General features: G+C 39.5%; 1 protein-coding gene across 1 annotated transcript; it reads left to right on the plus strand.

The window, feature by feature from the left end:
• The first annotated feature begins 3,783 nt into the window (after nt 1-3,783).
• On the plus strand, nt 3,784-24,375 carry LOC140949046 (uncharacterized). Its single transcript, XM_073398298.1, has 20 exons — nt 3,784-3,898; nt 5,007-5,168; nt 5,752-5,858; nt 6,272-6,330; nt 6,584-6,738; nt 7,540-7,623; nt 7,753-7,859; nt 8,529-8,587; nt 10,916-11,052; nt 11,385-11,579; nt 12,042-12,142; nt 12,423-12,481; nt 12,570-12,715; nt 12,798-12,857; nt 13,344-13,622; nt 14,832-14,891; nt 15,628-15,720; nt 16,281-16,529; nt 23,014-23,191; nt 23,769-24,375. Exons 1-20 carry the CDS (start codon nt 3,838-3,840, stop codon nt 23,779-23,781), a joined length of 2,364 nt encoding a protein of 787 aa, XP_073254399.1. The 5' UTR covers nt 3,784-3,837; the 3' UTR covers nt 23,782-24,375.
• The last annotated feature ends 1,087 nt before the right edge of the window (nt 24,376-25,462 follow it).

The raw sequence follows: 25,462 nt of genomic DNA on the forward strand, positions 1-25,462 counted from the left end.
TAGATCTCGTATAGATCGGATATGCTGTAATTTTTGCATTGTTCTGTCCATGTTTTTGAGGCTGGTTTTGGCCAATCCTTTATTTTCTCTGCGAAACATCAACTTGACACTTGGACTCTTGCCTCCCAGAAGACACGTGATGGCGTGATGGTGTTGAGAGTTCTGGGTTAGGGCTTAAGTCAGAGTGCGCGGATATTTTAGATCAGAGCTTCTCTGGTTGTTACACCGTATTGAAGAGCTGCAATAATAGCGTAACAGCTGTCTATGGCTACAGTCCCGCTCTGTTTTGAGTTCTTTCGGTGTGGTGTTGATGAATGTAGAGTTAATTTTCACGTGGTACGATCAGCATTGCAGTATTTTGCTTGCAGAATTTTAAATGTCTCTACTTGTTATTTTTGCTGATCAAGTCCTTATAGATCCTACGTTCTCCGGCAGATTCGTTTGCTGTCCTGTGCAGTCCTTTAATTTGAGGTTAATGTTTGTACTTAAACTGACAAACCCCCAAACTTACAACAAGGGTCACACATATACCAACCCATGACCTGGCCAGTTCCTCACGCCTGCGCAGAGCCATACCATCCAGGCAGTGGGAGCCAGCCGTTTCGCCCTTATTGGGACTCAATAGCATGGCATAGTCGTCAAACACTCCGTAAAGGCAAAGCTGTCTTCAAAGGTCCTTTACTACCGAGGCGATTGCCAAGTACTCCTTTAAGCGCCAGCTCCACACAGCACATGATGGAGCTGTTGGCTCGGCTTGGAATATGTGTGCCCCTTGCTTTAAGATTGTCTTTCTAAATGTTACACGGAAAGGAGAGAAGTCGAAACAAGGATTTTGAGGTCACACGTGGGAATCAAACTGGACACTTCCCGCACAGAAGGCTGCGCACACTAACCAACGGTGCTCAAACCAGTGTAGACTGAGGGAGATCGATTGAAGATCAAATTTTGGCTTATGCGCATGCGCGAAAAAGCAATTTCCTTTTTAAAAATAATGTTGCAAAGCTCATTTTTGGCCATTCCCATGCTAACTGGCCAAAAACCAGTCCAAACAAGAGAAACTGATGGAAAATGCAACTCGCTGGCAATCTCCAAAGGATAAAACTAATCGGAATTTGTTTTGTTTCAAGTATCACTCGTATTATTACACACGGAATTTAACTTCAGTCCTATAACCATTATAAATTATGTATCCACTGTAAAAAAGAAATATTTGATTACACAAGGTCGGCACTTTTCTCTACTTCGAGTAACACACAAAAGAAGGTATCCCTTTTAAGAAAGAATCAGATAGCTCAGTCTGTTAAGGGAAATCTCTGTTGAACTGCGATAACAAAAATATGAACTTCGAAAAAACTATTTTCCATCAAAATTTCCATAAGAGTGGAAAGGACAGTTTTAATTCAAGAAAATAATAGACTGAATATTGCACTATATATCTTTTTTTTTAATTTATCTCGCGCCGCTATTTTAAAGTTCGTGACGTCATTTGGTCACCTCGGAATCAACGTTCTTCCTCTGTATTCGCTACGGAGGGGTAGGGATTATATGGGCATACGAGAATTATCCGCACTGTTTTATCATTTGTAGGAGGAGAGCGAGATTTGATAGAGCAATTTTGTTGGTAAGTGACCTTTCACAAGACAAAAAAGACTCACCAGTAAACACCAGAGTTAGTTGTTTGCTTTTCATTTTTTTTCCTCTCTCTTCAACAAAGCTATTGAAAATTTCTCTCAATTAAAGTGACTGCAAAATAAAAAAAACACTACCACTAATTTTAGGACTTTGGTAGTGTGAAAATACCTCTCAAAAACTTAAGAGCAACAGAACCCACTTTGAATAAATATTTTTAATGAAAATATAAAATAATTTTTCTCCTCATCTCACTTGATCATTGTTAGTTCCTTATACCACGGGCTGCTCACGCTTCCGTGAGAAGTTTCCCCATTGTTTTGCGAAATGTGGTCATACTGTTCTTAAACGCTTCAGCGGGTAATCTAATATTCCTTGTCTCAGAAAAAAACAAGGCAAGCGTAACATTCTTTGAAGTATTCCAACGAACACGAAAGCCTATAGTTTCATTAAAGCGATAATCTGTTGAATGTATGTATCTGCTAGTCCTAATCAATTATCGTGGTTCAACAAAGTCCTATAGAGTTTTATGAAGTGTGACTACTTAAACTTGTCAAGATGCATTTTGCGTTATTATGTTTGTTTTGATACATTGCGTCTGACATGGTCTGCCTCTGTTTCTGATTTTCAGTTAAGCATTGAGCAATTCTGTCGAGTAAGGTTTAAAAATCTCATCTCCCTTTGTGACGGTCGATTATCACTGATTAGGAATGTTCAACCGTATCCGTGCATTTGCAGTGTTCGGTTGATCTTCGATCCCGAGGGCTGCCCATAAAGCAGGTCTCTAACAAAGGAGCTCCACCCATTTTGAAAAATAAAACACAGGAGATCAATGAATTTGAAAGTTATTTAGCAGGTGGATTGTCCCGCTAATTGATTTTCGTCAAACGCAACAGGTGTAACATCGCTTCCGACTGGTGGCGGGAAATTTGTGTCACGTGACTGGCTCGAAAACAGGTATTAGTTTAGACCATGAATAAGAGATAAGATTCATTTTGCCCCTGGATTGATCGTTTGGTGTTGTGTTCTCCTAGCGTTTTTTCTGTCTTTCCACGAACTTAAATAGTTTTATTTCATTTAAAAGAGTTTTTAGGAGGAGGTTTGTAATTTTACAACATAGTAACATGAGGATTTGAAGGCGACGAGAAAATATTCATCGATAGCATCTCTGACTAATGATGCCAGGACGAGAGACCCGTCATCGCTGAATTCTGGTGTCGGTACTCCTTTTATTTTCGTTTGTGTATTCTGATTATAGACCAAGACTCTTTCAAAACCAGGTAAGTGCGTGATGTTATCCTTTTAGGCTGAATTTCCTGATTTTTGTTCTGGTTGAAGTAGAAGTAGGGTTCCTCGAGTCACGTTTGTTTTGAATTTAGTTATAATCGAAAGGCGCATCAAGGGATGCTGTAAGTTTGGCAGACGTTTGCCATTGTCGTTGACAGGTATAATGTCATCAGAAAAGTAATTGAAAAGATTTTGACAACTGAACTTACTGGAAGATTACCTTAGCTCTCTTTTTACAATAAGAAAGATATTTCTCAATAAAACGCGCGTACGTTTATAGAGTATATTTTGCGTGATCGTAAAACCGGGCTGTAACCTGCCGGCACAGTTGGGAGCGGGAAAGGTTTTTAAATTCTTAAAGTTTATTCAACTCATATATCTTACTAACAATCATGAAAATGTTAAGGTTAAAACATAAATAGAAAAAGATTAGAATACTTTGATAGTCCGAGTTAGTGAAATTTTAAGTTGACGATTTCAAATTGACAAAATTGCCTGACAGAAGCCAATATATCCTAAAAGGGTTTTAATCTTTATTTTAACAAATCCTTAATGACTGCGGAGACAGAATTGTAAGATTATTCTTCTTCAATGAAATAAGGATGTTGAAATGCTTCCTTTCATCCAAGGTAGTTAACCCTTACTACAGTGACTCCAACTTAACAAAATCATCTGACTTGAGACAAAACAAAGTTGCCAAAAGTACTCGCTATTTTTTCATTGTAAAGGAATAGTTGAGTTACTCTTTTCTCCTTAGTAAAAAAAGGTACTTATATTTTCATTTTATCTTGTCAAAGTCCTCATATATACATACGTAAGCGTTTGAAAGACGCTTTGAGTGTTACTCTTTTACTCACTGATTTTTTTTCTTTCATATGACAGCCCAAACCAAGCTGAGAGTCAGCGCTTACCCTAAACCAAATGAAACTTTTTACGTTTGGACTTATCCTTTTGATCATCTGGAGGGCAGAATCATCAGGAAGTAAGTGCCGTATTTACCGTTTTCTAAGAAATATTGCCGGCTTCTCATGCAGTATCATGATGAATTCTACCCCTATCGCCCCGTATACCCGTTATCGGTCATAAAAACGTTTTTACAAACAAGCCTCGATCAGTTAGTTGAACGAATCTTGAACAGAATTATAAATCCTAAGCATTGTATCTAAGCAATTTGAAAAGTTAAACCCGGATTAAATAAAATAACCTCCGCTGACTCTAGATTAACGGAGTTGAATATGTTTGCAATGCATAACTGATTTATTTGTGGTAATTTATTTACATCTTTACCCGTAAAATGAGCTAGAATTTCCTTTATCCCATAAACGGTTGTGAACAGACTGAACAGTTTAATAAGACTGTATATCAACGAGAGTTGTTGAAGACTTAAGTTAAAGAAATTGATTGTGAAAAACCTGCGTAAAGATTTACAGACAAATGGACTAAGAAAAATTCTGCAGCAAAAATATATTTCATTTTCTCTTCTAATTGTATTGAAGCGGTAACTTCACCAGAATTCGTGTAAACTCCGCGGGGATACTCAACAAAGTTTTATACGTATACGGGGAAGCTCCGCCCCGAGTTCCAACCCCTTACTCTTTTATATGCCATTTTTTGACAGAAAAGGATCCCCCTTTGTATACCTTTTATTCACAGATGGTACCCCTTTGACATACTTACTAGTTTACAACTTTACATCGCTGTTAACCGCTGAGTAAAGGGACTGTATGTAACGATTCCCCGACTTTCTCAAAGCGATAAAATGTATTTGTTAGCCCTTTTAAGCCTTTCATCATCCGAAATGACAGATTTCCCTACCCTTTCATAACTTCAACTAGTTAGATCCTTACCCTTTCATATAACTGAGGCCTGTAAAAGGTACCCCTTCCGGGCGGAGCCTCCCCGTATAGGACCTAACCCCTCGGGTGTAATCTACCTCGGAGACTCACATATAAAAGAGACGGGGTACTCGTTGTCTCGCCAAGGGGTTATAGGATGTGGGACGTAAAGCATCTAAGTTTTCACGTAAGCGAAAAGATTATGTCTAGACAACAAGAAGGAAAAATTTGTTTTCGTATTTTTCTCGCTTTCAGGAAAAAGACAAGAACGAACATCTAAAGTTAAAACGCACGTCCGTCGATCCGTGCATGATGACCATGAAAACTCTAAAGAACATTCTTCTAAACGCCTCTACCAGATGTTGATGAGGAAGAATATTTTAACAAGAAGAAGAAGAGAATTAATGACAGGTCCACGTAAGTGAATTAATCGATTTTGTGGTAGTCTCTTTTCAGGTTGCAATCAGTGCGTCTTTGCCAAAACAAGGCAAAACTCAATGAAAATTTATGCACTTCGTATTAAAAAAAAATCCTGATAGCAGAGGCTACTTTTTCGCGAAATATACTACACCACAAGCGTTCGTCCCTCTTTCCTAAGTCAGGCCACACGAGGGGAGCAAATACAAAAAAAACGCTCCTAGTCTAGAAAATTACTGGCATGCGAAACGTCTAGTATATAGCAAAAAGCAGCCTCTGTTAGCATGGTACATTAAAAATACCCTTAATTTTCCTATGCTCTGCCATCCTTTACTTTCAATAAACATTATGGTAATGAATTTTAACTTGAATACGTTAGGCCAGCAAAGATAACCATCCTTTAAATCACTAATTCCCAGGATACGTTCATGACTGAGGCCAGAAGACGGGCACTTGTGAAGCTTGACTTAAGATTCATTTTTTTACCGTCATTTAAAATTCACGTTTCTACTTCATGCACCTTCGCAAAAACATATTTTGAATACTGGCATTTAAAGGCGTTTGTTGTTGTTTTTGATTCAAGCCTCTACAACTAAGGTAGAAATAAAATTCAGAAATAAATGGATGGAGGAAATGTCGAACTCACAAAGCTCTCAATACAAGCTCCTTGACGGGAATATCGTTGACGCGGTAAGTCTTATCCCACGTCTTTCGTTTTCGTTTTTTGGAATTGATATTTATTGTTTTTTCAAAGCTATAATCAGTTAGCAAACAGACTTCTGATTGGTCTGATCAAACAACGCGTACAGACGTTATAAGCAATATTTTGACTGACCCGAAAACCAGACTTTATCTGCTTTACAATTGGGGGAAAACGCCAATTTGCTAGCTTTAAATTTGCTGTAAAGCAAACTCAATTTTTAGCTGATCTCCATTTGGCTATTTCGTTGACTAATCATTTTCATATCAAACTAAATCCACGTTTGGAAAGAAAACAGAACCACTAATTTACTAAACAAAATTACAACTGAAAAAAAAAATAACAGAATAAGAACGAGCACTTTTTAAATGCAATGATGTATTTTCTTTTTGTTCAATTTTAGATAACCACCGAACTTATTGGCGACACAAACTATCTAAGTTCCAGTGTGATTGCATTAAAGTAAGTTTAAAAATATGATAAGGATAAAATTTAGCAGGGAAATAAAAACTAGCACTGAAGTAAAGTTTCTTTAAGTTTAGTCTTCTTCTTCTGTTTACACTAGAGGGTAAATTGGCAACATCACAAATAGATATGATTATAATCACCTTTGGTGTTACTTTTCAGTTCTATTTTCAAGCGATCTATACTACATTTGAACTATATAAACCACCTTATGTTTGTAATAGGGTCGCATTTACTTATCTCTACGTAGAAACTCCCCAGAACCAAATTCTAGTGTGCTGGCAGACCTTGAACTGCAGTTTGTTCCTGGCGAGTTGGACCCAGTAAAACATTTGCGGGGTATTGTTTCCAGCGGACACATTTCGGGGATGATCGTCTACCCCGATTATTTCGTTGTGCTGGGAGGTAAGATACATCGTCTCTTCCTTTATATTGGCGACAAATTTAAAAGAATTTGTTATCCCGGAAGAACTCATATCTTTGGGGTGTTGAAGTTTTGCTTCCTGAGCCCTATCTAGCAGTAGATTATATTAATCCGCATTCTTTGCCTCAGTAATTTTTCCTACTTGAGAGTATCGTGCCCTGTGCGGCATTGGGCGCGAAAAGGATGACCAGGATGATAATGATGTTGATGATAATGATGATAGGGTGTACAACGAATATCTGGAGTAAAGAAGACTTAAACGAGAACGCAGAAGACTACTACAGGCTAATAGGCAGCTCATTGATGAGGGCCAATGCAAACTATTTTATGTTGGGTAATCTATCTCCCCACCCTTTTAGAATAAAGAAGAGTCAGAGTAGAGATGACTGATTATTCTTTGGGGTTATACCTTTGGTCATAAGACCTTGCTCGGTCTAGGTCTAGCCGAACACGACTTTGTTACGGTCTAAATAGTTCCTAATATTCGTAATTTTTTTCATTAAGCTCTTTTAAACGTCTTCAAGGGACTTGGCTAGTCAACCTCGTTCCCAGGGTTCTCTCCTACCCGTCCCTACTGGTACGATAGAGAACCTGGGAACAAAGTTGTTCGCTAGTCTGAAATGTCGTCTATTCACCCCAACCCCCAACTAGAGGCAACGCGAGCAAGCCGCAAGTTGCGGTGTGGGGCGAGGAGACGGATGACCTTTCAGTCTAGGACTTGGTTCGCTCTCACTAATAAGTCTAGTTGAACTACGATGAGGATGTATTTATTTTTCTCATAGACAACAAGCAACAGATAACTGCAGATCAACAGAGCAGCAGCAGCATAAAAAAACCCAGTCATCCAGTAAACATAGAGGCTCTAAGTAAGTAATTAAGGATCAAAAGTCTCTAAGCTATAGCGAGGCACTTTTCGCACACACGTTTATCTTCTTTCAAAAATATAGCATTCACCGACCAGTAACTACAATTTTTTTAATATGTCTTCCTTTTAGTAAAAGATTATCCATATGATGTAAAAATTCAGCAGCCCTGGCATCCCTTCCTTAGCGATATAAACAACCCAAAGACAAAAAGTTTGAGTTCAGGCATTGAGAATACTGTGAGTATCTTTCTATTATCTTTTAGTATAGGCATGCAGTACTTTGTAATAGGCTATACCTGTTGGGCCTTGGACCTGTTGGGCCTTGGACAGTGCCAAGACTGAGGCCTCGTGAGATAGATTCACCGAAGCGACTTGGGCAGGTATACTAATCTGCAAAATTCCTCTTGTGATACAAGAATAAAAAGTAGTAATTCGGCTGTCAGCATCAGACTCTTTGAGAAAAAAAAATATATATATTTCTTATTGAGAGAAGATCTCTGTTTGCGTAGTTCAGATTTGGTGCTTGATTTAAAGCAACGACTAAGCTGTCATGTAATGGTGATTGAACTGAGTGTAGTGCGCGAGTCCGCTGTTGAAATGAAGCGTATGATTTCGGACCTAAATTGCACGACATGAAGTTCAATTACCACTTATTACAGCCATTTTGAAATCGCAGAATTCAGTCAGTACCTATATTTTACTTAACTAGTAGCCGCTTTGTTGAGAAGCGAAAACAAAAAGGCTTTTACACCTTATTTTGTATTTGAAACAGAAATGATGCGATTTAGAGCTAAAATGGTGTGATTCGTCAATAAATCACACTGTTGAGAGCCAATCAGCTTGCGAGGATCACCAGTGATTTCAAAATGGATATAATAAAACCTGTTAATTAATTTTCTGTTTTAGTTAAGACAACTATTTGCAGGAGATCCCTCGTTCATAGATGTCAAAGTCATCGGCTACAAGTACGTTACTGCATAATTAGTTAATTGAAGTTTCACAATTATACAGTTATATCAAATGTTGAGTAGTTTTGTCTGGTTAACGCTTTAATCAGATTCTTCTTTGGCTTTCTTAAAAGATCGGTTATCGATTAATGTATCGCCTTAACAGCAAAGTAGCTCAAAGGCACTGCGATTAAGCATGTTTGGTCAGACCTTTCTTCGAATTTAATTTGTCCATAATATTTTAAAAGTATCGTTTCATTGGAGACCCTGATTACCATTAGTTTCAAAGCCTTCAGTTATGTACCATACTTACTCCACACTGAAACTTTAAGTACGCTTTGATTTTTTACATATCTGTGGCGCAGTTTTTTAGTCATATCGTGCTAACCTCTTGTTTGTATTTAATATTAGAGAATTGTTTCTTGGGCTTTGCTATTATTGTTAGAAAAGTGAAACTGAGTTCCAGACTTTCCATTTCTGCTATAATAATATACATACAAAAATTTCTGCAATCTGATTGGTGGAGAACGTTTCAATTTATCCTAAGTATAGTGCAAAAAACATGAAATTGAAAATGATTAACAGGTTAGGCAAAGTTACAAATTGGCTGCCTGGAAACAAAATGGCGGATCGAGTTGAAGACAGTAACACCATTCTAATTGAAAGTTTAAAGGAAAATGCAAAAAACAAAGTCAACAAAGCAAAAACTGGCTAAAAGTTTGGAGATCTTGGGCAGAGCAAAAGGGCCATGACCAAAAAATTGAAAACTATGAACAGGAGGCGCTCAAGAAAATCGTCGACGATTTTTTTGCAACAGTGAGTAAAAAAGACGGCCAAGACTATGAACCTGACAGTCTTCGCATCATGGTCACTTCAATTGACTGTTACCTAACAGAGCAAGGTTATAAGCAGTTAAACAGTTCGAAGTAAGTTCTTGAAGGAAAAGCTCAGTCCGCCTTTACTACAAAAATGTAAAGGCAAGTGGCCGAATAAGTCCCAAAATCTGACAAACACTAAAGAAAATGGGCTGTGGCAAAGCAAAAGGCTTGGAAAGGAGAATCCACAAGTCCTGGTACAAACACTTTGGTAACTCCTGACTCAATAGGTCGTCAAGAGCATTACAGTATGACCGTTGAAGATTTCCGTTTTGGCTTGGACGAAAACAACATGGAGAGCGTTGAATTCAACGAGCATCCGACTAAAACACGCCAGTCTGGACCGTCTGCAAAACCCCAAAGCTTTCGGTCAAAGATTTTTGCAACTGAAGATTACCTGTGCCCCGTTGCCATCTTCAAAGAGTTCCTTTGCCATCGTCCCCCCGAACTACGCACAACCGGTCCACTTTACCTCTCTTGCGTGAAAAATCCAACTTCGCAAGTTTGGTACAAGCGGCAGCCAATGAGAGTCAACAAAACCAACCAGATGATGAAGCCAATCATCAAGGATACGTCGCTTAAAGAGCACAGCGCCAGGAAAATAGTTGGTAAAAAGTTGAAGACCGCCGGCATCAAGTAAAGTTCTATTGTGAAACTAACGGGCCACCAAAACTTGCAGTGTCTAGATGATTATGAAAGCGGACGAGAATAAACAAACGCAGCTATATCACAGAATCAGCAGCGTTTCCAATGCCAACCAGCTCTCCCAGACAAACATCCCAGACAAACTCTCCCAGACAAACATCGGCACGCTCAACCGTTCACTTTCTTTGCTGCTGGCGCCCAACTTGGGCAGCCCAAGGTTTTCCTTTCTAGATGCCCAGTTTTTCCCGGCAAAACGTCCAGCGCTAAAGATTCATGAATTTCAGTTCATTCCATAACTGTCAAGTGACATTTGATGTGAGTAGTGCAAACAGAAATTGAGTCAGTTTAAGAAAAAGCCGAGGACGGTCATTGATTTGATACTCCTCTTAAGTGAAAACTTGCTATTTTTAGAGATATGGTATTTTTAACACGTTTACGTTTCAAGTATGTCAGTCAAGCTTGTCATTTTTAAACCAATCAAGTACATGTAGGCGGAGCATTAGCCGAAAGACACGAAATAAACAAAAGCTCGTTGGAAATTTTTTTTATGTATATTATAAAGTAATAACACGATTTTTCTTATGCAATTTGGAATAAATGAGCGCTTAAAAAATTAAAATACGTAAAATTTTCAGAGACTACAAATTGCACTTACCCTTTTGTTAGTCTTTGAAAATTTTATTCGCGCTTATCTATGGCAAATTGCACTCGAAATCATGTGATTACCTGCACTAATACTCTTTTTTAGATTGGAGTACATTAAAAACCGTTTGATTTGTTCAAGATGATTCTTTTAAATTGTCTTTATTTTGTTACCGTATTATAGCGAGGATCCCGCAGGTAATCCTCACGCGAGAGTAGTGCTGCGGTTCAAACCCGATGGAACAGATCCTGAAGAGCAGCTCAAAAAACTGATCAGCGGTGGTCATTTAGGGGATGTACCTGTCTTCAACGACTACTTAAGTAAGTTTAGATAGTTTTGGATTGTCATTTATAGTATTTTTGGTGATTTTAGCCCTATGAATGCTTGCATCTATCACTGTTTAAAAAACTGTTTCCTACCGTTGTCGATATGTTTCAGAAAATACCATGAGAGACCCAATAACCATTGTCAGTAGCTTCGGTTGGTGCTGGAGTACTGTCGGCTTCGTCAATAACATTACTACAAGTCCAAACTAGAGTATGGTGTCAAAATGATTCAGAGATTAGGGAAACATGATGAACCCATGAGGTTACAAATTCATTTTGCAATCTTAGATAACAAAACTTGACCCTAACCTCGGTCTCCCTTGCAGATGGTCCAATGGCTCCACCGTCTGACCAGAACGCTACGGTCCCTGCTGCCGCTCCTGTTCCAGCTCCTGAAGTAACACAAGAAACAGCTCCTTTACCTTCCGCCTCACCCGCGAACGAAACAGTGCAGAATTATCCCTCTGCTGCTGCACCTGCGACGCCTCAGACTACTCTGACTTACGTGAACCCTGGAGAATGTAGGTGCTAGCTACAACCTCGGTCAAAGAAATCTGGGAATCTTCCGATTCTTTGGCATGCACAGTGTAGTCCACTCGCCCACTTGCCGTGTTGCAAAAAAAGCCCAGTTTGGGAAAGCTTAAGCGATTTTTAACTTTGGTTTGAGGGAAGTCGACCAAGTGCCCGAACTATTTTTTTTTTCCGTTGTACATTAAAATTCCCTTGAGATTTTAAACTCAAGCGCAAGGATAATTATCTTTGTTTCAAGGTGAAAACATTCTATAAGCCAGCACACGCACAAGATCAAATTTTTTTCCTTTCTTTTTACTTGTATCGGTGCATGTGCTGTTGCGCTCGGTTGACATATAAGGCTCTTTATAGGTTTCTTATCCTTGTGCTTGTAATGAATTACGTCGATGGTAACAGCCATCCATTCTCAGTCAAAGGTGACCATATCTGAAATCCACCCTCTTTTCAAACAGCCTTGAATGGGACACTGAAGTTAAACGAAACTTGGTATGACTACATGGGGAACACAACGAGCACAACCTTCAGGATACTGGCAGACGAAATAGCTCAAGCTGTAAGTCTTCTCTCTGTTCACATAGTATCCTTCTAGTACCCGTAATTAGCGTTTTACAGGGGAATTAAAACTCATAGGCCCCTGTAATTTTGTTTTTGAATGATGCGCTTGTAGAATCTTTAACTTGAAGGCAATTTAAGGTAGCTACGAACCCGTTCTTGCCATTCAACTACAATTTGCTCTACACTGTTGATGCTTGGGCGTTGTTTAATTGACATGGCTGTAACATCACCAGAGAGAGTGTGGTATCTGATGCTCTTAACATTCTTGCCTTGTACAGATCACAGGAGCATACACTCCTTACAACTACAGCGTGACGTCTGAAGTTACGGGCTTGAGGTAACAAACTAAGAGGCTGACGTTTCTCTTTCGCTCTTGCACTAGTAATGTAGTTTCCCTTACGTTCATTCCCTTTTTGTTTTTTTAGCGAGACGACTGATCAAGAAGTGCTGGCTTCATTCACCATTCACTTCCCTCCCGGTCAGACTCCGACCCTCGTTCCGCTGCAGCAGCTTGTACGGGGAGGAATGCTAAGTGGGATCCCTGTATTTAGTGACTCTGTACAGCAAGCGGGTGAGTTATAATAAACCTCTTGGTCTTCTGGTTTGAAATTTACTTCGCCATCCAGCTTATGCTTTAATTGGTTTATTTTCAGGATATAATCCTGCTCCAACATCTTCACCTTACGAGTACTTCCAGCCGAACGCCGAACCAGGTATGGTTAGTTACGTTAATCGATAACTGAAACACAAGAGGAACTAGCAAGAGGGACGGCCGGGCCAGTCATTTTGAAAAAGAAACAAAACCCTCCTCAAAAAATTTGCCAAAACCCATCACTGCCGCGCATATTATATAGCAAAGGACGCATCCGGCGGAGTGTATCCAAATCTATAGTTAAGGTCTCTTTTCGACGGAAAATATAGTTCCGTCATGTTATGGTAAATAGTGAGTCCTTTAAAGACTAGAATTGATTTGTTCTAATAGGACCACCGCGTTACCTCAAGGTCTGGTCAGTAGGGTGTAATAATTATCACTATCTTTTGTTTTCAAAGATCTATTGTGGCATATCTGTACCAGGTGACGGTTTGCTACTAAAAGCCTATTCACTGGTTTCAAGAGAGAATGAGCTAATCTTAGATCATTCTCTCTTGCTGGTTTATAACTAAAATAATAATAACAATAAAATTTTTGCCCTCACTAGTCAACAACACAACATCGCCAGTTTTCCAAGTTCCTGTGTTTAACCAAACAGACTCTACAGCTTCTTCAGTGGCACCTCAAACCTATAACGCTACAGAGAACCAATCGTATAATGCGACTGCATATCAAGCCTATAATGTAACAATACCGCAGATCTATAATGTCACAGAACCGGGTTCTGTCCCGCAAGCTTACCCAGTCCCTAATGGGGATGTCATGACACCCACAGAACCTGTCTCAAATTTAACTGTTCCTCAAGTAGAGACACCGACTTATTCAGGTTAGTCTCCAATTCATTTTTGGAAACCTGTTTTTCTTCGAGGACCACCCGCACTTCGGCTGCGTGGCTCTAATTGAGGTCAAAAGTGTTGGGACCTTACCAGTGATAGTAAACCTGACAATTACCCCCTCCTACCCCAAACAATGTTGAATTTTGAGCAAAATAGGTGGAAATCAGTCTTTGTGGGGTCTCGAAATTAGGGAGCCCTAGAAACGACGACGGCGACGGTAGCAAAACGTTGCTGTTTAAAAGTCTTCGTGTTTTTTCAAACTTCTTCGCGATTATTTTCATTCGTTTAAATTGTCAAATGTAGATAAATTTCCCAAAAATTGAATTCTTGGGGGGACTGAACCCAAGTTTAGAACTAGAAAGTAAAAGTCGTCGTGGTCAATTGAAGTCCTCCACAAAATGTCTCGTGAGGAATTTCACCTTATAGTCGTGTAGCTAAGAAAGGTACAAAAAAGTATTCTGCACGTGTTGCTTATTAAACCTACTGCTTCTTTGAAGTTATCGTCTCCGTCGCCGTCGTCGTTGCTAATAAGCTCCCTATTGTCGGGATGAAGGGATAAATTCAAAGCCGATCCAAAAGTAGTCTTTAGGAGCAGAGTCCTATTAAACAATTACGTGAAGCTGAATGTGTCCCAAGTTCTTTTAACCTCCATTGTAGTGGTCAGCGTACAAGACTTACAATCTTACAATCTTTGACAGTCTCAAAGCCTTTAGCTTGGGACAGGTGCTTTGCTAATCCATTAAAAACTGTAAAGCATTGAGCATTTTCACCAACCCTTGACGCGACCATAAAAAGCTAGTAGTATTAACGAGGTTCTCACATAAGAAAAAAGATTGTTAAAGTGGTTTCATAATTTGGTTGAGAGAGTGTGGTCTTAGAGACTTACTCCGTGTATTTCTTAATGGGATGGTCGTTAGGAGGATTCTACTGTATTAATTATTACACTATCCATATTCTCTCCAGATTCCTCTCTTTCTTTTCCTCTCTTCGGAGGGCCAATGATCGGCGGCATTTGATCCCCTTACATCACATACTGCAGGTCTTAACCATTCCATATACACGTTACACAAGAGTATACTCTGCGATGCGCAGTCATTGTTATTGGATAATGATTTCATTTTTCTTTCGTAGTCGCGACTCCAAATCATGGAAAATACGTTATTTCCCATCTCATCAATAATTTTTTGGTTTCATTACAGTTGCTCCGCAAAATAACTCAGCTGTTTCAAACGCATCCAGTGTGACCGCCGATCAGTTTGGTAGGTTTGTGTGCTCCACGTCGCTTACTAGGGTTATTAAAAAATAAGGTTGATTTTGGTGAAGAACCCTAAGGTCTGAAAAAAGAGGCCTCCTGATACAAATTATATGCATTGCCTCCGTCTAAGACTGTCTCACAGAGAGTTGTTTGCTATACCAGGCTCGCATGTGGACCAACATACCTCCTATAGAGAGAGATAGGCGATGGCAATGTGCGCGCTAAATGAAGTTTGTCTGGTCTGTTGACGAATGTCTTTTTTCGTGTGCCTTACTCATAATCCTTTCGTTGCGTCTTCTCAGTTGCTGCGATTGACTCCTTTACGTTGGGGCTATAAAATGTGGTCCCCACATGTGAGGATGCGTACTCCGTTGTTTTTCATTCGTCTTTTGAGCACATCGTAAAAACCTAGTTTCTGACTGCGATGTGTTCTCTTGTCTCTGTACCATACTGCTTTTGAACCAATATGAACTTCCCGGAGAGGCTGCGAAGCGGTACTGTCAGCTTCGATTATGAAATGTATTATGGAGGTCTCCATAAGTAGCTAGTGGTCCGATTGGCCAATAATATCGATCATTGTTTAAGCCGGGGAGCTTTTGAAATATTGAGGGAGCCTCCGAAGCCCCCCTCCCCCCGGTCGCAGGAGGCAAAAAAAAAGCCCACTCTGAATTGGGTTAAAGGCCATGGTTAATTGATCGAGTTACGTTAGCATTTCTTTAAAAAAAAACCCTTTTTTGCAGGACAAACGTCGAGTACACCAACAAGTTCTTCTGGTACGGGCCAACTTTCTACACCCCCTGGATACACAGGAGGACTCATTCCTTTACCAGAGGGTAAATTCTTTAATAATGAGTTGAGATGTTAGGAATTACGTCCGACGCATGCGTTTTATAAGAAACTTGACCAAGGTTTTAAAGGGACAGGTTAACGGTTCAGCGCATGCTCATTTATCAATATGCTATTTTTCTGCTGGGACATATTGTATCGTCTATGCAAGCAAAATGATCATGTCACAATGTTGTCAAAGAACCAATCTGCACACTCCTACGGCAGTCACTTGCACTAGAAAAAAATGTTTGCAAATAGCTGTAAATTAATCAACATGGAATAAAACCTTCGGGTCAACAATAAATTCAACGTTGATAGTGTTGGCATAATCCACTAGTTTATCTGCGATTTTAGTACTCCTCCATCCTACTTCAGGTTACTCTGAAATACACTTCTACTGTGAAATACACTCTGAGATCGCCGAGATAGATGTGAGTGGGATTGGGATTATTAACCGGTAGAATTAATAATAAATTGGAAAAAAGTAATTTAATTAATGAGCATGCGCTTAACCGTGAACCTGTCCCTGTCTCCAGTGATTTGCGATTGACCATTGATTTTATAGGAATTCCCAAGTCATGCGCAGAAATCCGTTCGTCTGGAATTGGTTCCCAGGACGGCGAATACGTTATTCAGGCGCGGCCAAACTGCCACTTGAACATCATCTGTCAGAACATGGATGAACCCAGCCCGATTGAGTTCCTTGGTGGGCCTCAGCAGAGATACTGGCTGTACTGGCATTATGCTATACTTATAAGACTTTCTGCCTATGACAAACAACACGTGGACAAAAGGGCGTGTCTGGAAAATTCAGGTAAGAACATGGAGCATATTATTATAATTAGCGGCGCAATTCACTTCAAAACGAATTGATGATTGATGACATAGCTTTCCTTTCACACGTTTTATGCGTGGCATACAGTAAAAACCCTCGCGTAAGAACCTGCAGTTATTCTAAGTTAGCCTAAATAGGTTTTTACATTAATCATAACTAGCACAAATTTAGGCTATTTAGGTTCTTATTTTCTAAAGAAAAAAATACATTGAAGCTAAGAGCATTTAGGGGTATTCAGCTTATTCCTTATATAAAATCTGCATACATATCAAACGTAACGTGGTTAAGAATTCCTACTGGCCTGAGGCAAATCAGCTGTCTATTTACCAACGTGATCGAGGATTTGAACTCGGGACTACCATGAACAAATCCAGCTAGTGGTCAGGGCGAGACTTAAGAGTGAGTCCATGGGTGCACCAGGCAGGTGTGCTACATGCTATCTCTCCGATTTCAATGAAACTTGGCCAGTTTAAAGGGTCTACCCCAAAACTCAAAATGACAAACTGGTTCATAGTTTGGATCTTTATGGTGGGAGATAGCCCACCCAACTGGTAAATTAGATTTTTTACCAATAAAAGTGCATTAATAACAGGCAAAAGTAGGAAGCTCTAAGTACAACTGTTTTCAACCTTTGACTATGAGGGTTTGTATATATGTTGATACATCTTTCACGAATGCAAGGATGTAAGTTTCAGTCAATTTGATTGACAGCTTGTCAATCACCGGCCTTGAATATGGGACCACCTTTTTAGCCATTCAAATAATGACTGATTTTGAGATCATATATCTCTCCTTGCCAGAAAGCTATGACAATAATTTTGCTCTTCCCTGTTTACCAACTCTTGGGTGTATAATAATCATAAAAAAACATTTCTGGGCTCTTCCTTTTTTTGGGCGTCAGATTCCACCTAAAACTACACCTAAAACAAGCTTATTTCCACTTCACCTGTCCTATAATTCAGCAGTTAAGGGCCGCTGAAGTTACTAAACCGACACTTTCCAGCCCGTTATACAAGAATAATAATTGAGGAGTTTAATGCATGCTTAAAACGTTCGAGATTTTGCGACAAAATTAAAGATTTCACACTGATTACTAGTGCACGTCACCAAAATATCGAAGGCAAAATCGTAATGTTTGTGACCTCGTTTTGATTTTCTCGCAAAATCAGAGATTATTCTTCCTACGAGTTAAACTATACAGAAGTCCTTCATTCAAGTGTTTATGGTCTTTACTGTGACAAGACCAAGCTGTTTTTAATTTCCTGGGCAGAATTTTCAAGGCCACATGGCTCGTGGTTGTTGACAAGCTTTGAATCACACCACCATAAAGCAACGTCAACTCGTACATCTAAAAACAACATTCAATGATGAGAAATTCTTCCTTCTAGCGATAAAAAAATTACGCCCTTAAAAAGTTCATTTAGTTTAGGCTACAACCTCAGAAAAAGAATAGTGTTAATTTTACCTACCGCCGTCGATCTAATTCGTCGATCTACGCCTAAGTATTATGCATGCGGCGTGACCAGACAATGTTTGTTTAGAATCCACTTCTTTGCCTCCAAAAGGATTTCAGAATGTCCTGCTTATCTCTATAACTATATTTATCTCCTCCTATCTTCATTTCTTGTTCAAATGCAAGTGGTTCGAAGATCTATGTCACTCTTACAACCAAGTATTACGTGACAAAAAGAAAGAGCCTGCAATGTTTTGATCAGCGAATTTCCCGCGCCTTCCCCGGCAATTTACATAAACCTAAACAATTTTCGGTTGTCTAAACTGGAAGAGAAAATTAATAAAAATAAACAAAACAAAACAAAACAAAACGGAACTAAAAAGTAGGTATTGAAATTTTTGTTTTCTTCCCCCTAGGGCCAAAGCTGAGAAACACTAGCCTGTATACAGACCCGTTCTCCCCTCACTGAAGCACCCGAGCTTTTTTCACTAAATATTCCTTGTTTACTTCCTGTTTAAAAGCCATGACATTTATTATCGATTATTCGTTAAAAAACCGTTTATTGTCATTACAATGATAAAAACAATATGTAGCATGAATGAAAGGAGATATCCTAAATAAAATACACGGTCTACTAAAACTACTCTAAAAAACATGCTAAAACTAATTTTAAAATTTCCCCATTTCTCGTATTAACACTAAAATCTTCTAAAAAGTCAGCATTTTCCTGAAAAGGGGTTCTGGACCCTTTTACACATTTGTGGACGGATTTTAAAATTTCAAAAGTTATTCGTGTTTTAAGCCAAGATATGGGACTGGCATACGACTTGCCGTTTATTTCGGGAAAGTTTGTCCGCTAGGTTGCTCAGAAAAAGTTTGCATTCTCCCCCATTCCTCCATTCCTGCCAAAAACCAGGGGGATAAAAGATCCCTTTTTGCATGTAAATAACTCAGCATCCTTGCAGATTTTGCTGAGCAGAGATGTGAGAAGGTTCTGGATGCCGTCATGTCTTTGTGCAACAAAACCCGTCTTCTTACACGACAGGGCGTGGCTGACCGTGAATCGATCTCCACACTCGCAATGGCTCGGCAAGTCGGCAAGTTGAGATTGTAATGCAAGCGTAGCGAGTCCCTAAATTGTTGCCAATTCAATGTCAGGTCCTGCTCTTCAAGGGCTACGGCGTTGAGCCACGAGCTCGCACCATTGTCTCTGGCCTGCATTGTTGATCTTAGCAAGTCTAGCTGCTACATGCGATGCTATTATTATATTTGAGGCAGTGTATTGCTGTGAGACTTCAGCTTTCAGGTCTGGTATACCCAGACCCCCTTGGGCAGGCGGAAGGGTAAACAGTTCTCGCAACTCACCAGGGAGGTGCTCCCTCTGGCGACAATATCATTGATCGCTTCATCACTTGGTTCCACATAGTCTTCAAAAGAGTCAGTTGTACGCATAAAATCATAAAATATGGAAATTTCGATTTGTAGCCCTTTGTGAAGGCGATGTAGGCGGCATGGGGTTGACTCTTTACGATCTCAGCCAGCAACTTAATGTTTTCCTTCCAACCCTGGACTTTTCCACTACATCATTGGTCTTTGTATTCCTGTGATCCAATGACTGTTCCTAGGTGTCTTTGACCTCCTCTCCAAACACCAACTCGGCCTCGTCGGCTAGATCTTGTGTCTTTACTTCCCCTTCGTGGGATAAGCTCTCTACTCCTCCACAGGTAAATAATCTCGAGGGAGTCCTGTGCGTGTTGATGATATACATGGAAATTTCAGGGCAAGTAATTTGGATGTTGCTGGCGTCAACCAACTGGATTTCGTCGGTACCATCATCATCTAAAATCTGGGCCATGGCGTGTATGGCGACCTCGGCACCCGCACTGTAGCCAATGCAAATTTGCTGGGGGCCGGCTGCCAGCATGATCTCCTCCTTTAAGGCCCTGTTTACAAGGGGGGAGGATAACCCTGGTGCTAGAGTTACCCTAACAAGAGGGTTACCCTAGCACTCGCACCTTTCTTCTTTTTTACACGACTTGTTTACATTGCAGGTAGCGTTACCCTAACACTAGCGTAACCCTACCTGCCTTGCAAACGCTCTGCTAGGGATAACTCGCCTACCCAGAAACTACTCAGAAACTCAGAAGAATCTAGGGGGAAAAAGAAGATAAATATGCAAAAGGCCTCGCCAAGAATCAGGTCTGTGCGATATTTCATATGCGAAATATCCGGAAAAACGTTTTACCCAAATTTATAAAGCTTTGTTTGGAGACGCCATGTTTGTGTCCCTTTGAGGGGCACAAATATGGCCGCCGGAAACCAACAGAAACATCATCTGTTTTTGAGTTTTCCTACTAATGCGTGAATTCATCGCTTGAAAAACTCATATAGGATTAAAGTGATATTTATTCTGAGACAAGGAATGTTTGGATGGCAAAATCTCCCAAAATTGGTAATGTTTTTAACCCACATAAGAGCTAGACTGTTCACAGTCCTATTTTTCCGTAAGATCATCGAGATCGAGGGCTTTGTGTTAAGGACTGCCATCTTGCATGAATGTAAAAACTACTTAGGGGGCGGGAGCGGGAGCGGGGGCGGGGGCGGTTTGGAAGGAAGCGAGAAAAATATTTTTCCCTATTTTTCTCGCTCCTTCCCCCCCCGCCCCGAGCTTTAATCCCCGACACCCGCCCCCTCGGTACATTTGAAAATCAAGATATCCGTGACGGTAAGACGCGGTATATCTAAACGATCTCACGAAAAAATAGGGGACTGTGAACAGTCTACATAAGAGCCTTCCCGGCCGCCAGCTAAATCACGCAAAAGCCTAGAAATTCAAATGTCCTCTACCGCAAAACGAAGAACCCTTTCGAACCAAAACTTTGTTTAAATAAAAGTGTTTAGGTGCTGTACCTCATGAAACTCAGAAACTCAGAAGAATCAATAGTTTCCTAGTTTGAATTATGGTGACGTCATGTGAAAACCGAGAATTGGTCGAATTCCTGGGTTCTTATCCAGTGGAATGGGCCCGCAGGAAGTGTAGCTTTTAACTTGATTTCAACAGATTTCTGGTCAACGCGGCTATTTCTTTTAGGCTTATTCTTTTTTCTTTTTTTTTTTTTTTTTCATTGTCTCTTCCAGTTTAGACAACCTAAAATTGTTTAGAATGTATTTAAATTGCCAGCGAAGGAGGGGGAAATTCGCTGATCAAAACGCTGCAGGCTCTTTCTTTTTGTCACGTAATACTTGGTTGTAAATAATCTTGATTAAGAGTGACAGTGATCTTGGAACCACTTGTATTTGTACAAAAACTGAGGACAGGAGGAGATAAATATAGTTATAGAGATAAGTAGGACAATCTGAAAGGCTTTGGAAGGCAAAGAAGTGGATTCTAAACAAACATTGTCTGGTCACGCAGCATGCACAATACTTAAGCGTAGATCGACGAATTAGATCGACGGCGGTAGGTAAAATTAACACTATTCTTTTTCTGAGGTTGTAGCCTAAACTAAATGAACTTTTTAAGGGCGTAATTTTTTTTATCGCTAGAAGGAAGAATTTCTCATCATTGAATGTTGTTTTTAGATGTGCGAGTTGACGTTGCTTTATGGTGGTGTGATTCAAAGCTTGTCAACAACCACGCTCCATGTGGCCTTGAAAATTCTGCCCAGGAAATTAAAAACAGCTTGGTCTTGTCAAAGTAAAGACCATAAACACTTGAATGAAGGACTTCTGTATAGTTTAACTCGTAGGAAGAATAATCTCTGATTTTGCGAGAAAATCAAAACGAGGTCACAAACATTACGATTTTGCCTTCGATATTTTGGTGACGTGCATTACTAATCAGTGTGAAATCTTTAATTTTGTCGCAAAATCTCGAACGTTTTAAGCATGCATTAAACTCCTCAATTATTATTCTTGTATAACGGGCTGGAAAGTGTCGGTTTAGTAACTTCAGCGGCCCTTAATTGCTGAATTATAGGACAGGTGAAGTGGAAATAAGCTTGTTTTAGGAGCAGTTTTCAAGTGGCATCTGACGCCCAAAAAAGGAAGAGCCCAGAAGTGTTTTTTATGATTATTATAGAACAAAGAGTTGGTAAACAGGGAAGAGCAAAATTATTGTCATAGCTTTCTGGCAAGGAGAGATATATGATCTCAAAATCAGTCATTATTTGAATGGCTAAAAAGGTGGTCCCATATTCAAGGCCGGTGATTGACAAGCTGTCAATCAAATTGACTGAAACTTACATCCTTGCATTCGTGAAAGATGTATCAACATATATACAAACCTTCATCGTCAAAGGTTAAAAACAGTTGTACTTAGAGCTTCCTACTTTTGCCTGTTATTAATGCACTTTTATTGGTAAAAAATCTAATTAAACCAGTTGGGTGGGCTATCTCCCACCATAAAGATCCAAACTATGAACCAGTTTGTCATTTTGAGTTTTGGGGTAGACCCTTTAAACTGGCCAAGTTTCATTGAAATCGGAGAGATAGCATGTAGCACACCTGCCTGGTGCACCCATGGACTCACTCTTAAACTCGGGGCCTCCGAATTGCAAGTCCAGCGCTCTAACCGCTCGGTCAAGCTGCCTCCACGTACTTTGTTACGCCAGAACAAAATTGTTTTGACAAGTGAGACTGGCAAGTCAGCCGTTTCGTTTCTTTTAAGTGTTTAAAAACACTTCGTACACTTCCACTACAGTTAGCCAATAGGTAGTCGATTTCTGAACTTGAAGAAACAAGATTTGAAGTACTTTGCTAAATTTTGGAAATTGGCTCTTGCGTCTGACCACGTACGAAGATGGGCAATCGTGAAACCAACATATTGTTGAAACTAAGCGCAGCTGCAAGGTGAAAGACTCTTTTAGACAAATATTTACCAACACAAATAATTATCGAGAAAAAATTGAGTTAGTTACTTCTTAATTCTTAACAATAAATGTCCCCTCTGCAAGACTTAAAGAAATGACGCAACCGATAGTTAAAAATTTTCATTCCTGTTCTCATTAGCTGAGGGTCGTGAGTTTATCAACAAGGTGATGGACGCAGGTATCAAACAAGGAAATCCGCTTGTTCACTGGAAAACCAACATTAAACGTATGATCAATAGTTTTATTGGCAAGATGAAGAAAAAGAGAGACCTTTCTGATGTTACATTGAGCACAAAAGCTATGAAGATTTACAAGAGGTGAGTTGATCCCGTGGTCACGCCTTTCTAATAGTTTGAGTCAGCAAATAGCAGGATTTCGTTTGGAGCCTTAAAAAATCTAAGAAAAGCCAGGCTTACAGAGAACGTGTTAACCCAGTAATTTTCATCTTGGCCCACAAAAAAGAAAAAAAAAAAAAAGGTAATTTAAGTGAACATAACAAAGATGTAAAAAAAACCTTTTACTTTCAAAACGAGGTTGAGTGCAAAGCCTTTCTTATGAAATAAAATGTGTTTTATTAGCATGAGAATATTAAATAATTTTCACATTGATGGTTTTGCACTTAGCCTCGCTTCGAAATAGAGGCTTGGGGCAACTCTGAAATCCTCTATTAGCCATCTACAAGTATGGTCTAGGAGTCGAACAAGAGACTATCGAGAAAAAACCAGCAAGCGGTCAGGGTAGAACTTGAATTCGGGGTCGCTGGAATAAAAACGTTAAGTTTTTCGAAACCTTGTGGAATGCATTTTAAAAGAATGCCTCCAAGAGCATATCTCTATTTCCTATAGACGGGCGCATCCAGTAATGGTCTTTCGCCTCTTTCTTTCTCTTTTTTAGATTTGCTTCGTGAAAGATGAAAGAGGATTACTGACGAGTAACTGATTCCTTTTCAAAGGGTTAATTGCCTTTATTCACGAAGCAATGTCATCTCACCAGATGAACATTGTTTTGAAATTTAGTCAATATCCATTGCGAAGAATAAATATTTTAAATGAAGAAAATAGATTTATGCATCTGTTGTGGTTGAACTTTATCCATGTTTCAATTTGGTTTCTTTTGCTCAAACTATCCTCTACATCATCAAAACAAAGGAACATAACATTTGAACAAAGGATAAAATTGAACTACAACATTATGAGAAAATAGACACGACTTCGCTAAGCAGAGTATGCCGGCATTTAGTCTGCGATCCCCCGCAAGAGGTATGCAGAGCCTTATATCATGATGGAAAAGGCAAATGAAACGTCTGTCTGCGTCTTTTACCGTGTTCTATTAGGTCATGCGCTGCGATCTTGCCACAGCCAACTATAAATAACTGTGGCTACTGTGAAATTACCTCAAAACACACTGATAAGTATGATTTGTACAGGAAAGAGCATGTTTGTAGTAAAGGATTTTGTCAGAAACACCACAAATTATATTATTAACAGCCGTTAGGTGAGTAAAATGCGGGACAATGTTAAAATATCGCGAATGAGACATGCTATTACTTGTTTATACTGTTACATCTGAAAAAGTTCTGAGGACAGTTGACAGTTTTTTATTACGTCGCGCGTAAGGACGAGAAGGAAACTGGGCCGAGTTACCATTCGCAAAGACGTCTGGGACTGTTACTAGAGACATGGAAAAAAATCGGCCAATTGCTGACCGGCCCGTTTCCAGTAACTATCCCAGAAACAATTGCGAGAAGCATTTCGGCTCCAGTTTCCTTCTCGTTTTCTAAAGTGGCGAATGATTGGCATTATGTGATAAGTTAAAAGTATTTTTTTCCTAAAAAGGAGAATAATTTAGTCAAAGTTCATGAAGTTTTCAGAACTTTTTTGTTTTGAAAAATCCCTAAAAAATAGATGCAGAAAATGTCTGCAATTAATCGCCGATCTGTGACTGGGAAACTTCCTAAAATACGGCAGACTTGACAGCAAATTAACTTTCTTTTTTTACCTAGCCTAGGAGCAAGCTCTCCATTTGGGCGAGCGAAGCGAGCCACGCGAACGTGGTACGCGCGTGTACTGTTTACGTAAATAGTACACCCGCAGGCTGCCTTTTACCTTCATCTATCATCAATGTGTTGGTTATATTTATAGCTGGCGTACCTTTCCTTCAGTGGTCAACAAACTGTGCTAGGTAAAAGAAAAAACTCTTGTTGTTCATTTTGGATTTTTTGGTACTCTTTAATTTCAACAACAGAAACTCGTTCTCGCGTTAAGCGAAGGTGCAACATTGTACCTTTGTCTTGGCTTTTACGTCATGTGCCAACAACTGGCATTATTTTTGCGGGGTTATCGAAAGTTTCTTCTGTTTTTCAAAACAAGGCTCCATCCTATGACTTCGTACGGATATTGGTTTCCACTGAAAAGGCAATATTCAAATGAGCTTATTTCACATTAAACCAAAATGCAGCTTCTTTCAGCCAATAAAATTGCAGAATTTTCTCAGGTAATAGTATAAGAAATCGTAATTTGAAATCGCTGCTGAAGTTGTTCGTTAAACACATTTCAAAATCACACTTAAAAACCGCTTAATATGAACAT

Source organism: Porites lutea, chromosome 9 (assembly GCF_958299795.1).
Source record: "Porites lutea chromosome 9, jaPorLute2.1, whole genome shotgun sequence".
Lineage (NCBI taxonomy): Eukaryota > Metazoa > Cnidaria > Anthozoa > Scleractinia > Poritidae > Porites > Porites lutea.